Source organism: Primulina eburnea, chromosome 18, assembly GCF_022965805.1.
Source record: "Primulina eburnea isolate SZY01 chromosome 18, ASM2296580v1, whole genome shotgun sequence".
In the NCBI taxonomy this organism is placed as follows: Eukaryota; Viridiplantae; Streptophyta; class Magnoliopsida; order Lamiales; family Gesneriaceae; genus Primulina; species Primulina eburnea.
The window spans coordinates 32,513,551-32,531,091 of NC_133118.1; the positions used below are offsets into that span (position 1 = coordinate 32,513,551).

At 31.9% G+C, this 17,541-nt stretch overlaps 3 protein-coding genes and 1 non-coding gene across 4 annotated transcripts; 1 reads left to right on the forward strand and 3 right to left on the reverse strand.

Annotated features, from left to right (window-relative positions):
* Nucleotides 1–223: 223 nt before the first annotated feature.
* Nucleotides 224–1,102, reverse strand: LOC140819612 (uncharacterized). The gene has a single exon (XM_073179774.1). It carries the CDS (start codon nucleotides 1,007–1,009, stop codon nucleotides 446–448), a length of 564 nt encoding a protein of 187 aa, XP_073035875.1. The 5' UTR covers nucleotides 1,010–1,102; the 3' UTR covers nucleotides 224–445.
* Nucleotides 1,103–6,519: 5,417 nt separating this feature from the next.
* LOC140819285 (uncharacterized) lies at nucleotides 6,520–7,110 on the forward strand. The gene has a single exon (XM_073179291.1). It carries the CDS (start codon nucleotides 6,520–6,522, stop codon nucleotides 7,108–7,110), a length of 591 nt encoding a protein of 196 aa, XP_073035392.1.
* Nucleotides 7,111–13,963: 6,853 nt separating this feature from the next.
* On the reverse strand, nucleotides 13,964–14,036 carry TRNAK-CUU (transfer RNA lysine (anticodon CUU)). Its single transcript has one exon. It is a non-coding gene; the product is annotated as a tRNA-Lys (tRNA).
* Nucleotides 14,037–14,856: 820 nt separating this feature from the next.
* LOC140819601 (protein SAWADEE HOMEODOMAIN HOMOLOG 1-like) lies at nucleotides 14,857–17,081 on the reverse strand. The gene is made up of 8 exons (XM_073179758.1): nucleotides 16,959–17,081; nucleotides 16,765–16,810; nucleotides 16,566–16,677; nucleotides 16,205–16,286; nucleotides 15,958–16,009; nucleotides 15,568–15,711; nucleotides 15,370–15,489; nucleotides 14,857–15,075 (listed from the first exon to the last, which is right to left on the reverse strand). The coding sequence occupies exons 1-8, from the start codon at nucleotides 17,039–17,041 to the stop codon at nucleotides 14,986–14,988; spliced, it is 729 nt and encodes a 242-aa protein (XP_073035859.1). The 5' UTR covers nucleotides 17,042–17,081; the 3' UTR covers nucleotides 14,857–14,985.
* Between the last annotated feature and the right edge of the window lie 460 nt (nucleotides 17,082–17,541).

Sequence of the window (17,541 nt, forward strand, 5' to 3'; positions counted from 1 at the left end):
CACATGCGCTAATTTTGTGAAAATATGTAGGAAATAGTCGATGGAGTAGGAATAGCAATAACAAGTGAAAAAGACTACAACATATTTTGCCAACTGTTCATAAATTTCTGAATTATCATATATAAGTAAAAACCCCAACAACATTTTGTGAAAATATATCATCGAATCCACAATATTCAAAATTATGTAGCTTGCACCACTTCGTGTTTCATAAAATAAATAATTAAGCAATTTCAACCACTCCAAAATTTCAAGCCAGAAAATTGTAAATACATCATTTTAACTTCTCCCATAATATTCAGCATTTGTACAAACACTAGACATATATCCTACGAAGTCACTCTTTCCTACACTCAAAACATCGATCGTACGTAGTATACAAGTATATTTTCATTTATTCTTGTCCACTTTGCAAAATCACAACTCAAACATATTGATCGTCGCATTAGTAACTTTGCCGCTTCAAATCGTTGTAGAATTTGTTGATGAACTCGTCGGCAGCTTCGTCCACATGGTTATCTTCTTCGATCTCCCTCAACGGGAACGGAGAGTCTGTCACCCTCAGCTGCCTCACCATCGGGCTCGGCCCGAACCCTGGTAATACGGGCGACTCAGACGCGGTTCTCATCATCTCCAGAGCCTCCGCGACGAGATCTCCGTCGAGGAGTGGGGCTGCCAGCTTGGATTGTTTGCGCTTGCCGTTGAGGTGGAAGCTAGGTAGGTGGAAGGTGGGGTGAGCAGGGGTGTTGCTGCAGCTGAACTCGTACTCGTTCAAAGGGGTGGGGAAGGAGAGGTGGCGGTGGTGAGTGGAGAAGGTGGTACTGGAGGAGTGGTGGTGGAACATGAGATTGTGGATGGCTTCCAACTTTCCGGCGATCTTGCCACGCTTCAACATGAAGTTGAGATCGGCCAATATCTTTCCCTTTGATATTCCTTTCCTCAACATGAAATATGCCACTCGAATCATTTTCCAAACTTTCTTTGCTATAATTGGCATGTTTTGCTCCATTTTTATTTTCTTGAATGATAACTTTTGAAGCCCTTTTTTCTCGATTTTTTCTTCTTGATTTTTGGTGTCGGAGTTGGGAATTTGATGGTTGAGAGAATGTATGTTTATTGTTCATTATTTGTTCGAAGATTGGTATTTATAGCCAAAGAGGACACAACAAGTTGTACTTTGAGGTTTGTCCGTAGTACACCTTAAGTTACACGAAAGCTTACTTTATTTGGTTTCTACATTTATTATTACTCCAATTATTGATTAGCCGAAGAGAAATTAGAGGAGGTGTTGGGTCTTCATGTTGAGTCATCATTTAATTAAATAGAAAAATAACATGTTGTCAATATCATAGTGAGTTTCTACTATTATTTAAGTAAATTATAGACAACATTACATTATAGTAGACAAATATCTGTGATTGCATGTATACAAATATTTAGTCATGTTTTCATCATAAAAATTTAATAAGTTGTTTGTTAAAATAATCAAATATAGTAAATATTCGTTTGAGAAAGGATTATACAAGATTTGTTTAATACAGTTTTGATATATGATATTGTCATCATGATCAGTATCTATGTGAACTCTGTTGTAAGGTGTCATTTACATATTTAATAAGTGAACGTTACCTCATCGCTGTTTACCATTAGTATTCATTCATCGTATCAAATATAACACGATGGAGTATAGGGTTTTTGCGTTAAATTATATAGTTCAAAATATGAAGTAATGCAGATGGGGTAAAAAAATAAAAACAAGAAGAAGAAGGGTACGTAAAACTAGCTAGTTTTTGAAACTTGTTAATGAATTGATTGCTTTTTAAGAGAAATATGAGGGAATAGCCAGCCTGCCGGCTCCATCACTTTCTTTAGCTTTTTTCAACTTTAATTTTTCACTTTTTAACACACCATTTTATTTGCAAATAACGTTTCCTTGCAGATCTAGTTCGTTTGGTGAAATCACTTTATTTTTTGTGTGTTAATTATGCAAATTCTAAGTCAAATACTTTTGCTAATGAATAAACCTTGCATTACACGTTTAATACATACATACATACATACATACATATATATATATATATATTATGAAAAACATTTAAATGTTACGTTTGAGTAATTTATAGTTGGGAAATAAATATTTTTGTTTACATATTTAATAAATACATTGAAACTAAAAAGCACTAAAAATGTGGAGGTTTTTATTAAATATTTAATTTTCAAATTTAAACTTATTGAAGAAAACAAGCAATCCCCTAATGTTTTTTTTTGACAGTGAAAGAAAGAAACATATTCGTTTTATTGGTTTTCTCGCAGCTTAGCTTTACTTCGTATGAGAGGTTACCTTGGACACGTGTCCCTTCTTTTTCCTTTAAAAAATACAAAATAAATTAATAAATTAAATATCAAACAAGAATGAGTAAAACCTAACGTGGGAAGAAAAGTGGTTCGTGTTTGGAGTGTTCCCAAGGGAGAATCCCCAAAGCCAAAACCATAGAGCCTCCAAATTACTTTTTCAAATCTGAAATTTCCTTCCAACATTCAACAAATAAATAATGTACAAGTAATTTTTAAAAATTTAGATCATAAAATAGCTATACATATAAACATATTTCATTGAACTTGTCGCGCGCGTGCAACGAGCACAATTCTGCTAGTTCGCAGGATGAGATTACGAAAAATATATAATATAATGATGATAAATCAATATATATGATGAGTAACATGACGATTTACAACTCTATTCTTTCGTATAACTTGAGTCGAATATTGGATTATGATGTATAGATATCCATTTTCACAAATCGAAATAAAAAATTCAAAGTTATATATTTAATGTACTCTCAAATTTTCTATTTAGTTTGTATGAGTACATGTATACATACATATATATATTGGGTCAGGTGTACTTGGAATGCTTTATGTTTGTATGAATACTTTATTTTAGTTTCTAAAAATTAGCTACTACACAGGAAATTTCAGGACACCTAAAAGAGAAACATGCAAATTATTATTGTTGTTGTTTTTGCTAGATTTCCTATGTCGTGTGTGTGTGTGTGTATATATTTTTTCATAATGTAGTGAATTTTGTACAAAAATTCCAAAACATAATATTATTCTGATATTTCCTTAATTACATATGAATTTAGGAGTTCAAATTTCAAAAAATTTAATTTCAAGTTTTCTAGAGAAAAATGAATAAAACTAAAATATGAAATCCCTGTGAAAACAATGAGCTAAAACTCTCTGTTTATAATTAAATCTACAGATAAACTCTCCCTTACATTCAAATTATTATTTTCGACATTAATTAATCATTTTAATGAAAAGTGTACTAATAAATTTTTTTTTTTACCAAATGTACAAACTAACTGGTAGATTTAGTTCGCGATAAACTTACGTCGGGAGTTTTAGCAACGAAATCAACACGTAAAAGAAGTTTTTAGGTCATTAATTTGTTAATTACATGCAACAACAAGCTTTAAAACCAGAAAGTTTGTAATAATCACATGGTTTTAATTAATTTTTAGCCATTTTAATGACACCTTTGGTTACAGCTCCGACGACATTTTTAACTCTAAAAACAGCTGTTATGCACGCGTAATACAAATACAAACGGCTGATTAATATATGGTCTGAAATCTGCTTTCCCTTTAATTAAAATATTAACAACAATTAGCACTCATTTTGACAGCTTAATCCCAAATTTCGCAACTTAATTGAAAATATTAACACAGTCAAAATATCTTTCCGACAACTGTTGGTAAAAAGCTAGCAAGTATAAGAAAAATATTTCGAGTTCTTAAAAGTTGTCAAAAGCTTCAAAAAGAACATGCATGCACAAAAGCTAAGCGAAGACATTTTAATTATGGCTTGATTATAAATTTATATTTAATAATTCACGAGATTATTAAAAAAAATATGTATATTATATGCATGCTAAATTAATATTATCGAAAATTGTAATTGAAGAAAAATTAAATTAAATTTGAATTAGAATAATATTTATTTTGATCCTAAAAACAATGTTCGTTGCGAGGTTTTTCAGTTTAGCACGAAGCATGTGAAATTTCTGAGAAGAAAAAGTTAATATATACATAGTCCCTCATTATAAATACATAAAGGTGCTTTTAATGAATAAACCCTAAAACATGCATTCATGCAAGTCTTGCTCGATCAAACTATCAAAAGCTCAAGCTAGTCGGGGTGCTCGACTAGCTAGGCTCATTGATCAGTCGTAAAACCGGAACTACGTATGCATTTAGAAATTTAGATTAATTACTGGATGATCCCTAATGACGAGATACTTGAGAAGGTTGGGAAATTATGGACATTCAATTAGTTTAAATTTTACAATAAAAAATTATAAAGAGTTGTCTACATGCATTTTCTTGAAAGTGAAGATGATACATTGGTCAACATACTTGGGGAATAATGCGTTGCATTATCATACAATTTTACCCTAATTTGTGGCATGTGAAATGAGAGAAACCTCCGTGGTTAAGTAAACCTTTTTGGAGGAATTAATGACACTATAATTTGGCTCTAAATCAGCCAATTAGGAAAAAAAATTATGGAGAGAAATGAACTATATATTAAATAAAACCAATATTAAGACAACACTTTTTTTTTTTTTATAATATGACACCCAAGAAATTAATGTTATGATATGAATGGATTAACGAAAAACTTAAAAGAAAAAAATGAAACAAATATTAATGTATATTTGGCTCTTTGCATTTTTTGTTTTCTATGTTGTCAATGTTAATTGTCCTATATCGGTTGGATAAATAACCTTTGAGTGGTATATATGAGATTAGACAATCCTCCCTGCTTGAGCTAGCTTTTGGGGTTGAGTTAGGTCCAAGCTCCAATCTTAACATGGTATCAGAGCCCGGGTTCCACCGTTATGTGTTGGACTGCCTATAATTAGGCCACCCGTTCTGCCCATAATTGGGTCATTGTAAACCCACGCTCCAGATGTTCATTCCTGAGCGTGAGAGGGGTGTGTTAATTGTCCCATATCGGTTGGATAAAAACTTGGGAATTGTATATATTGGCTTGAACAATCCCCCATTGTGCTAGCTTTTGGGGTTGAGTTAGGTCCAAGTTCCAATCTTAACAGTCAAATTTCAGTTTTAGACGTTCATTGTATTTGTTTTTAGGTAATTTTTTTACTCTTTTATTCAATGCCAGACGGATGTATACAATATCATATCAGTTCTCTTGATGAAAAATGACTAAAATGCGATAACATAGATAATATAATTAAATCATAAAGAATCATTTATACATCACCAAAAAACAATTTTTCATTTTAATCAAGAAATCACAAATCATTATAATTTAAACGAGGGTTCGATCAAGATGTAACAAAAAAAAATATGGTCATGAAAAAGCTTTGGCCGATGTGAATATACATATATAAAACCTTCGTTATAAAGAAATATTGGATTCATGAACCCCACGCTATTAAAGGAAAGACGATATTTGGAGAAAGAAATTGAATTGTTCAAATTCTTGATTTACCCAATAATTAGAATTAGGAACGTGAGTAATTAGAACGAAGTTAGGAACTTGACCAACTAATTAATTCTGTCCCCAACTTTCACAAATAAATATGGTAAATTCATAGACCAATTAAGTTATAATAACCTTTATTAAAGTAATATTTTCCAGTGATTTCGAATGAGGTTAATCCTCAATTACTCATTCTAGATGAGATGTGAACCATTTTAATTAAGAGAAAATTTTTTTGCAATTTTCCTTCTCTATATTTGTGTGTCTGTAATTTTAATTTTTAATGTAGTTAAAATTGATTTTAGTCTTTTATTTTCTAATATTTGACAATTTTAGTAATTTTTCAATCAGGTGTGTTGTTAAATGTCACCTAGTGCACGTGAGGGTCACATGCATTGATATCGGATCAGAGAAATGCACCAAAATTGTTAATATAAAGAGAGAGAGATTTAATTATAGGACCAAAATTGATCTTCTATATATGTTGTCAAATTTCATTTATGATCTGTTATCGATCTTTGTCTTTTGTCTCAACTTTTGTAATATATTTTCGATGTAAAGCTGATGTGCCAGTATACTTTGCATCAACATTACCGATGAAACTACTAATTATCAAAATCGAATGATACATGTAAAATCGCAAATAAACAAATATATGAAACCAAAATTATAATTTCTTCTATTTTATATATCAAATAAAATTTTGTTACAAGTTGCTCATATATGTTATTAATGTAGTAAACAAAAAAACTAAATAAAAAGGAGTTTGAAGTTTCGGTGCAACATGGGAGCAAATTATTATTAAAACTTAAAAAGCATTGTGCAACAACGTGTTTGCCTTTAGCTCCATCAACTCTATAAAAACCACGTCTCTTTGCCTTCACTTGATCAAACCAATACAAATCTTCTTTCCAGATTTTCTACTATTCAAAACTCCCTCTGTTTTCTTTGCAAAACCACATACCAAAAACCCAAAAGGAAGTCAAAATTATTACCAGAAAAATGGAGCAAAAAATGCCAATTATAGCCAAGAAATTCTGGAAAATACTTCGAGTGGCGTATTTCATGCTTAGAAAAGGTATATCCAAGGGGAAGATACTCGCCGATCTCAACCTCATGCTGAAGCGTGGCAAGATCGCCGGCAAACTGGAAGCCATACATAAACTCATGTTCCACCACCACTCCTCCTCCTCCGCCGCCGACTCCACCCACAACCGCCACCTCTCCTTCCCCACCCCTCTGAACGAGTACGAGTTCAGCTGTAGCAACACCCCTGCTCACCACACCTTCCACCTACCCAGCTTCCACCTCAACAAGCGCAAACACTCCAAGGCCGCTGCCCCGGGGCCGCCCCCCCTCGACGAAGATCTAGTAGCGGAGGCTCTGGAGATATTCACCAGCGCCACCTCCTCGCCTGCTTTACCGGGTTTCGGGCCGAGCCCGGTGGTGAGACAACTGAGGGTCACAGACTCTCCATATCCACTAAGGGAGATTGAAGAAGACAATCATGTGGATGAAGCTGCTGAAGAATTCATCGCCAAATTTTACAATGATTTGAAGCAGCAGAATTCAAGGGCGTATTTCGGTTCTTAATCTGAGAAGATTAACACTTCCGAAATGGTGTAATTAAAGATTAAATAGCTAGTTAGTACTTACAAGTGAAAGCATGGCCATGCAAACAAAACTACTTTCCCCTGGCTGGCCTAGTACAATAAGATTTTGAAATCAATATATCTCTATATAAAATAATGTTATCACAGATATATTTTTTTTATATATATCTGAAACATATAATTTTCTTGATATGTACTATATATCCTTCCTATTTGTTTAAGAAATATAGAAATTTCATGTTCTTTACAAAAATATAAATAAAAAGAAATAAGATGCGAAATTTTTATTGAGGGGGACTTCTGCTCTCCTTATTAAGACACTGATCCCAGAAAAAATTAGCACGGTTTGAAACACCAAATGCTCACATCTAGTATATTTGACGCCAACGTCTCAATAAAAAAAATGAGATCTCTGAGTTTGAAGTTGCGAAATGAGATCTCGAATTTCAAGTTCTAATATCTTCTTCTAAAAAAAAAAAAAAAAAGACCACAGATCATAATATTTATATATATATATATATATATATATATATATATATATATATATATATATATTATATTCAATTTTAATGAATATATGTAGTTATTGAAATTTCAAAATATAGTTCAACGTAGGGCGGGATTCTTAATTTCATTTGGTCCACGGACAGTTTGGCCTTGGGGAGAATGCTCGATGTTTCCACGATATTCCACTATGGTAAAGTGACCATGCAATAACATGACCAGAAATATAATCATATTTTATTTGAAAATATCCTATTATTAAATTCCTTGTTGCCTTTGTTTATTAAAAGTAATATATTATTAAAATTTTAATTCTTCGCCTTAATCATATGTGTATACTATGCTTTGCCACAAATATGATGATACATAGAACCATACATTAGTGTATGTAACAATTTCGGTTTTTTTATTCAATGAAATTAAGCTTCCATCTAAGATCTTAGGTTTATTTTCTCACGTCCTTTAGTGGTAAATTAACCTAATTTATTGAAGCAATAACTAGCAAGTTTAGGACATGAATCTGCATTTCATCTCTATAAACACCATCAAATAAACATGAAGAATTAATATTAACAAATTTTCTATGTTCTCAAGGATTTATTCGTGCATTCAGTTGAAGCAGGGAACTTCCCTCGTTGTATTCATCGTCTAATTCCTTCAATATTTTTTCGGCAGAAATTGCAACTTATTTTGTGAAAAATTATTATATGAATTTGAAAAATCAGAAACCATGTCTTTCGTACCAAGCATACACGAAGCACATTCTTTTCTAGTGGTTCATAAACCTACTAGACTTTACAGCATTCTTTCGTAATTTCTCAGTATTTACTTGCTTTCTGGAAATTAGCGAACTAGTTTGACTAAAATTGAAGAAATTATACAGAACATTTTTGCTCGAGTTGTTAATTGATAAGTTGCGTGTAGACTGTCTTATGATGGTTCTGTCTTTCTTTTTCACATTCCTCCAAGCAATTTGGCCCATATTCCACGATCATTAGTTGTGAATCATATTCAACTTCCATCTTCCACGAATATCAATTCTTCATGGATCAACTTCCTCGATATGCAGTGAATTAAGGTCAGTTTGCCTAGTTTCCCCAAATGTTGTAGGTGAAGTTGTGACCATTTATGAATACATGAATTAGTCAATCTTTCACCTTTCTATAATTCAACCGATGAAGTTAAGGGGACACAATTCACTTCTTATTTGTGGGCCAAAATTATATTTTTAAGGCTAACATATATAAATAAAATAATAGTAATATATTTTTCCCTGTATATTGGAGAATATTTTTTTTCATGAAGTGATAATCGCAACAATTACTTTTTGATACGATCGATTAATGTAAGTTCTATATTTATTTGAATTATAAATATTTATAGTTAAAACATATTGCGTCTTAGGCCTGTATTAGGTACATATCGCCCATGTTTACATACAACCTTAAATCTTAATGCATTTATAGAAGTCAAAAATTTGTGTGAAACGGTCTCACGAGTCGTATTTTGTGAGACATATCTCTTATTTGAGTTATCCATGAAAAAATATTACTTTTTATGCTAAGAGTATTACTTTTTATTGTGAATATCGGTAGGGTTCACGCGTCTCACAGATAAAAATTCATAAAACCATCTAACAAAAAACCTACTTTTTCTAGATATTTGTGTTTTGCCCTTCCTTAAAATTTTGGGTCAATGGCTCTCAGGTGGTTGTGATTTTTTGTGGACTACAAATTTTCCAAAAGCTAAATAAACTACAAAGCAAGAATTCAAAGCCACATATTTAGGTAATTTGTTAGGTGAAAATTAAGAAAATCATTTTGATACACTCATCTAACACACTCATCACACTTTTTTGAAAATAATTAAAAGTTTGTACGTAATTATTAAAATAGATTATTATAGCAACTTAGGTCAGTCATTTTCATAAAATCGAAGATGTACAAAGTTGGGTCGGGGCGTGACAATAATTAAGTCATCTTTTGAACCTGTCTTCGTCCCTTATTTGAAACCATTTTCTTAAAATTTCCAACTTTGTTGCATCCATTATTATCGCGTCTTTTGATAAAGCTGTATGTTTTCATGCAGATTTAAAAAGTGTTTGGAATGTAAATTTTATAAAACAATTTCTCATTTTGACCTTATTTAACGAAAAACATATGATATTAATTTAATAGCGATAAAATGATAAAAGAGTTGGAAAGAAAACACTAAATATGAAAATTGGACTATATAATTAAGACAAATAAGAAAAAAGAAATGCAGTCTAAATAAGTCGGAAATAGGAATATATTGAATAAATTATATCTCATTAAATAAATCGGATATATAATCTAAATATAAATTCGATTGAATTTAAATATATATATTTATATATATAAAACAAAATATTTGTACTTATGGGAGGTATATATACGAAAGAGTATGTCTCTTGTGAGATGGTCTTACGAATCTTTATCTGTGAGCCGGATCAACCCTATCGATATTCACAATAAAAAGTAAAACTCTTATCATAAAAAGTAATATTTTTTAATGGATAACACAAATAAGATATTCGTCTCACAAAATACGACCCGTGAGACCGTGAAATTCATTAATTTTCGGTGTCATTTTCATTAAATCCTTCTCTTAATTTACGTGATTGAATTCAATATTGACATTTGCAAGCAATAAAGGATAATGCATATAGAGGCACCTTCAATATCCCATCAATCGATGCAACTTCATTTTGGAGATTCATAATTAATCACGTTTGAAAAATTTAATGTATGCTAATTTAAAATATGTAAAGTGTATTATTATAATCATTTATAATTTTCAGTCAGACGACAAAAGTTCTTTTATATCATATTTAATTTTCACAAGTTACAACTTACAATATAGTACGTATGGTAACTAAGTTGATCATCAAAACGTGACAATTGAGATATTATAGAATCATCAAGAGATAATGTTTAACATTGAATTTCAAGAAATACTCCATTTCAACATATGACAAAAACTTGTGTGAGACGGTTTCACAGGGGTAGTATTTGTGAGATGTATATCTTATTTGGGTCACCCATGAAAAAATATTACTTTTTATTATGAATAATTAGGGTTGACCTGTCTCACAGATTCTGATACGTGAGACGATCTCACATGAGGCCCACTCTCAACATATTATGGTACTTAGAAGCCAGAATTGGATAATTTTAAATTATAACATGGTGTGAACTATGAATTCGAAGTATCGAATCTTATTAAAGAACAAGATTTGAAAGATGAAAAAGTTTACCTATATATCTTAAATTCAACATTAATTTCTAAAATCCAGAAGCTTTTTATAAGTGGATTGGAGGTCCAATTTTATATGTATAATGTAAAGATACTTTTACTAAAGCTAATTCATGCCAAAAATGATCTTCCCTAAGGGACCCTCCATGCATATTCCGAGAATCAAAATATCATATCGAGTGGTAACTCTTCTCAATTAAATTTCAGATTTCATATATTTTAATTATACTCCTTCTATACTAGCAATCTATGCGCACACGATAATTCACGTGCATATATTTTTGACGTAATTAAGTATTTTTTTAAAAACTTAGAGTTATTGATTTGTTGAACATTTAATTATTTTTAGAATTTATTATAGGTTCTTATAGAAACATTTATTGAATGAAAGAAGTGATATTTTTGTTCATCTATTAAGATTAATTAAGCGTTTCTGGGTAATTATTTTAAGATATTGATGCATTATTATTTAGTATAAATTATATTGTTTGAGGTCATGATCACATAAACCAATTAGGTTTTATAAAATATTTATTTTATAAACAAACAAATCATAAAACAATCGATTATTTGAAATATAAAAGAGTGAGTCTCTTGTGAAACCGTCTCACGGGTCATAATCCGTGAGACGGGTCAACCCTATCCATATTCACAATAAAAAGTAATACTCTCAGCATAAAAAGTGATATTTTTTCATGGGTGACCCAAATAAGAGATCCGTCTCACAAAAACGACCCGTGAAACCGTCTTACACAAGTTTTTGCCAATATAAAAATACATTATACATAATCTACAAATAATAACATCATTTGTGTGTGCCTCTGTCGATAATTTTTTAAAAATTATTTTTAGTATAATATATTTGAATAATGTTTTTTTTTTAAAAAAAATATTGCAACATATCTCGTCCGGCCATCGATTGATTATTCACAAAATTTCCCATGAAGCCATTTTACCGATCAATTTTATGATGCAGATCTTTCACCCGACCAAACTTATGAAAAATATCTAGCTTTTATATTAAAAACAAATATATATATATATAGATCCGTGAAATCATATGATTATTATTTGAAAATGCCAATCATACATAGCCTATATTAATTGATTGATCTCCTTCCTTATAAAAATCTATATATTACTATAAAAATATTATTTATACGAGACGAAAAATTAAGATAGGATAAAAATAATTTTTTAATAAAAATATCCTAATCGGATAAAAAAATCTCAAAGCCAGTTGGATGAAAACACGAATATACTTTGATAATTACCTTCCAAACATGAATCACTCCACAAGCTTAGATTATGTAGTTGGTGGTTTCACGCTTATATAATATATAGTAAGTATTAGATATAATATATTCGAATTTTTAATATATTATTTTATATTAAAAAATCGAATTTAAATCAAGTTTTTGTCTATTAAAACTTTCGTGGCTTTTGTCTTTGATAAACCAATGACCAATTCATTTTGCAATTTCTCCAAACAAAACATTCAAGTTTTTTATGGTTATTTTCCAAGTACTTACACTTAGGGGGTGTTTAGTACGAGAGATTAGGTGGATTTATGGTTTTTTAACCCATATAATCTCATGTTTGGTAGGCTTTTTGTTTAACCAAGTCAATCTCTCTACAAATGATTAGATTATATTAACTGCGATCACCCCCTAAGATTATTTATCAAAATCTTAATTCATCCTATTTTTTTCAATTTTACCCTTTTCCTATATCCAAACTCACTACCACTTCCTTCCACCGACTGACCACCCCTCCTCCTGCCGCTGAAGACCCCCGCCCACCGACCTCCGGCCGACCACCCCCACCGCCGACCACCATGTAGGCGCCGGACGACCATCCCTCCTCCTGTCGGTCGGCCGACCGCTTCCATCGCAAAAGTGGAAGGATAATTTTGTCAATTCATTAAAAGATTCTTAATTATCTGATTCTAATAATTATACCAAACATAATATTATTTTATCATATATATTATATTTCTATTTCAATTATTCTTTTTATCATTTATCTCATCATCATTTTATAATTTTATCTTCCAATCAAAAGTAGTCTTATTACATAGACATGTTATGGCTCGACGAGAAATAAACTAGGTTTTCACCGTAAAATGAAAAATATATATATGTATGTACACATTAATAGAACTCTCCAAAAACAAGAAAGCGAAGGGTGGAGTGGATGGCTCAATTATTGAAATAAAAGTATCACTTTTATTAACTTTGAAACACGAAATAATTCTCGATTAAACTTTCGAATATTAAAAAATATATACTTTGACATGGTCAGTTCCAAAACACTACACTTTTTAGAATTGTACCGACCATAGGATTCATGACACATGGTGTGTGCTTTTGAAAATGAGTAGCATCCCAAAGTGTAGATCCAATGAGCCAAATTGAGTAACGTCTATATTTAATGGGCAAGACGAATCTCTTATCTGATGATATATAAAAAAATATTTATCATTTTTTACATCAAAATTATTGTTTTGCAATGCAAAAAAAAACCCGTCTAAGATTAAAAGCACTCAAACATCGACGAAATATGATAAACAAATAAGATGATCTTGATTAAAAATAAGATCGAAGCCGCGCGTTTAGAATTGATTTTCGCTTTCAAATAGTTAAAAGCTCAATATGGGGGGGAGATAAGAAAAAGAACTTGAAAAAGAGTTGGTGAATATGGATAACAAGCAATCTCTATTATGGACCACACAAACTGAGAATTAATAGTTGCCACTTTCATAATGAAAAGTCTAGAATATACATACAACATGATGCCCCATGGCCTCTGAATGTTGCCTACGTTTGGAGTTAATTAAGGTAATAAAGCATTTCAATATTTTAATGTTGATTTTCAGCCAAAATATATAATAAAATAAAATGAAAAAATTCCAGGACTTTGGCCCAAGGGAGAAAACTGGAGTCCGGATTTGTACATGGCCCAATACTCTGACATCAGCCAGAAAAAGCCCATAACTGAAACTGGGCTTTAGTTCGAGCCCAGCAACGATACAGGGTTGAAAAAAAGTCACGCGCCCACCGTGGGGCTCGAACCCACGACCACAAGGTTAAGAGCCTTGCGCTCTACCAACTGAGCTAGACGGGCTTCTTGCCATGGTTATTTAATTTAATTATTAAAACAATAAAATATTGATTTGCAGTTGTTTGCCGCCTTGAATACGTTCGATACCCGATAGATACATCATTGTTCATGAATCGACGGGGATATTCATTTTTGTTGTTAGCAATAATCGTTCGTGGGTCTTGACCCGACCCGTAGAACGATTCAGAAACTTGAAAATGACAGTCCATAACAACCATTTTTCAACATGAATTGTTTAAATTTTTGAAGTTAATGATCACTGTAACTGACAAAGCTTTTGACAATAATGGATTCTCCAAAAATTGCTCTTATTGATTTACAGAGTAAGGATATATATACACTTGTATATGATCTAATCGACATATCATTTGCAATCACAAATAAATAAAATTGATTTACTAGCCTAATCATTGTACAGTTGATACAAATAAGAAAATTAACTACTTTCTTTTTACAATAACTTGTGGACAAAAAGTTGTGTGAGACGATCTCACGGGTCATATTTTATCAGACAGGATCATCTATTAAAAAATATTACTTTTTATGCAAATAATACTCTTTATCGTGAATATCGGTAGGGTTGATTTGTCTCATAAATAAAAATTCGTGAGACCGTCTCACAAGAAACCTATTCTAACTAGTGTCTCTTGTGCAAACAAGATATTTGTGAAAAAGTTTTAAAATAAAAAATTAAATAGATTATTTTTACATGATTTTAGTTTTTATAATAATAATAATAATAATATGATGATAAATTTACTATAATAAACTTTTTTCTTGAATAATGAAAGTTAAATCAAATAAAGATAGATTTGACATCGAATAAAAAGACACCAAAATTTGTTAATTTTATAATATATAAGTCTCAAGTTTAATAATGTAGTACAGATGATGTAGATTATTACATGACATTTCTGTCCTCCGAAACCTTATTTTTTTCCTCGAACAAAAATCATGACAAGATGGAGAAGCCCGACGCCTTGATTTCCTTCGATGAGGATTGTGTTGGCCTGCGACACAGATTATTACATCCAACTTTCTCCTATTCACAAAAACAAGCAAACATCACAGACATCGTTTGGCTCATGAATGAGACGACGTATGATATAAAATATAGAGACGATAAATCAACATAATTGGATATGATAATAGTGTATGACACTAATCCTTCATAATACTTGGGCAAGACAAAGTAAAAATGAATACATACATACATACACACACACACACACACACTACTACAAATTGCGAATCTCAGGTTTTCAACATTCCTTAAAAATTTCTAACACTAAAAATATCCATATTCGAAATATTAAGGGGAAAAAGGATTTAATACCTCGACGTTGTCATACTCGTAGCGAACATTAAAGACGCATGTGCAGCAGCTCTCGTCATGTGATCTCTTTTCGATTCCGGTGACATGAGCGTCAACATAAAGTGCATGATATTCGTTGACCTGGGAATCGTCATTAAAAGGTCGAAGTTAAAAAGCCTGTTTCGAGGCACAACTTGAAGGGTAAGAGAAGAGCAGTACCCTGTAGCAGAGAACTTGATCCCCGACATTAACATTATCGCATTCGGTAGGAACTAAAGGAATCGACCGCTCCCTTATTGCCCTGTCAGCGCTCACCCATTCGTCTTCCTCTCTGTCAAAACCCGCAAATCTCACACGAACCATCTGTCATGTTGACAGGGAATACTTAGAATAGCTTCACTACCAACAATCTTGTCATAGGAATGGAAACCAAGAAACATGGAGGAAAAAGTAGAAATTAAACAATGAAATCAGAAAAGAAAAAAAAAAGTTATGTTTTCACAAGAAGAGATCCCCTCCATGACGAATTCAAATATAAGACGGAAATCAAAGGGAAAATCATGGCGGGTAAATGGAAAACAATAAGAAAGAAAAGTGAGAGGATCTTACAAGCTCCCCGGAGTTGAGAACTCTGAAATTGAGGAAGTACGCAACGTCGAACCTAAGAAACAGGGAAAGGATGCTGTGTCAAGTTGCCATAATGATGTAACAAAGTCGCAAAATAACAAAAATTAAGGTCTACAAATCATACAAAAACCAGCAAGACAATACTTTAACGATGCTGAGTTGTTTAAAGGAATATTAAAAGATCAGAGGAGGATTAAGCAGAATCGGATTTAATTAAATGGATGCTCACCAAGCATAATCCTTTGCTGATCTAGCTTCAAACATCAAGTTCGGTAGCTCCACAGCTGCTTCACTGATAGAAATTGTCGATACTGGCAAGAAATTGCATAAGCTATTATAGCCCAAGCAATCACATGTGAACTATTGACATGCACGACACTGACACTAAATAACATCCATTTCTTATATTAACAGAACACTTGAAATGAAAAAATTAACCAAATACTGTTAAAAAATACTCGATTTGCTAACACTTCACCTTGTACATCTTCCAGCTCTGGATGTAACGAATCATATTAAATGACTTCTTCTTTTTTTCATTTCTACAATCACAAACCATATATTTTGCAGTAAAAGAAGGCGACCTTTACCTCTTCTTTTAACTGGTAAAGCCCTAGGAGAAGCCAAAGTTTTATCCGGAGAAAAGGACGGAGTAGCTTTAACTGCCAAAGTACTCTGTTTATCTCGAAACCAGCTTCGCACCTGAATATAAGAATATTAACAGCCTGAGCAAAAACGATTAGATATTATAACAACAAAAATGATAAACAAAGAGTTTAGAACAAACACCTGCTCCCATTTTACTGGAAATTTTTCTGAACGGTAAACTGAATGACTGCATAAAACGAACAACGCCATACAGTTGTTAGGATGAATTGGAGTGCAAGAAAAACTTCTAAACCAAAAGACCTAACTAAAAATGTCCAGGGCATACATGTGAACCATCCAGAATAAAATAGACATTACGGAAGAATAAAGCATACCTAAATTTGGTGGCAAGCTCTTGGCAGAAACTTTGACTGATAAATTTGTCACACATTTCTTTAAATAAGTTCTCCATTTCCATGATCTATTTCAAGAAAATGAAAAGCCGTCATCATTGAGAAACTTCAACAACAAGAAACAAATATTTGATATGTGAAGGGTGCCAGTGTTTTAAGGGGGGATGCAGTAGGAGGTGAGCAAGTCAGGAACACCTTTCTCAAATAAAAAAATCAAATTTCTTGTGCAATTATGTAAACTCCAGATTATATTTAACGTCCACCTCAATTAAAGTATTCGATCGACAACTGATTGATTTCCAGTATCATTGTAAAAATTATTCGGATTCAGGCACATAAAACAAAAATGCAGGACATTTATTTCACAAAAAAAAATCCCGAAAAACCAGATAATCATAAACCACAAAAACACATCAAAAACTATTTCATACAGGCAATTAGGCGTTGAAGTAGTTTGTTAACATTTCACAGCAATAAAAAACTATTACTTGAAGTGACTATAACATGGTAAGAGATTAAAACTGAAAATTCACCAATAATTTATCCACGCCAAAACCGAGTAAAG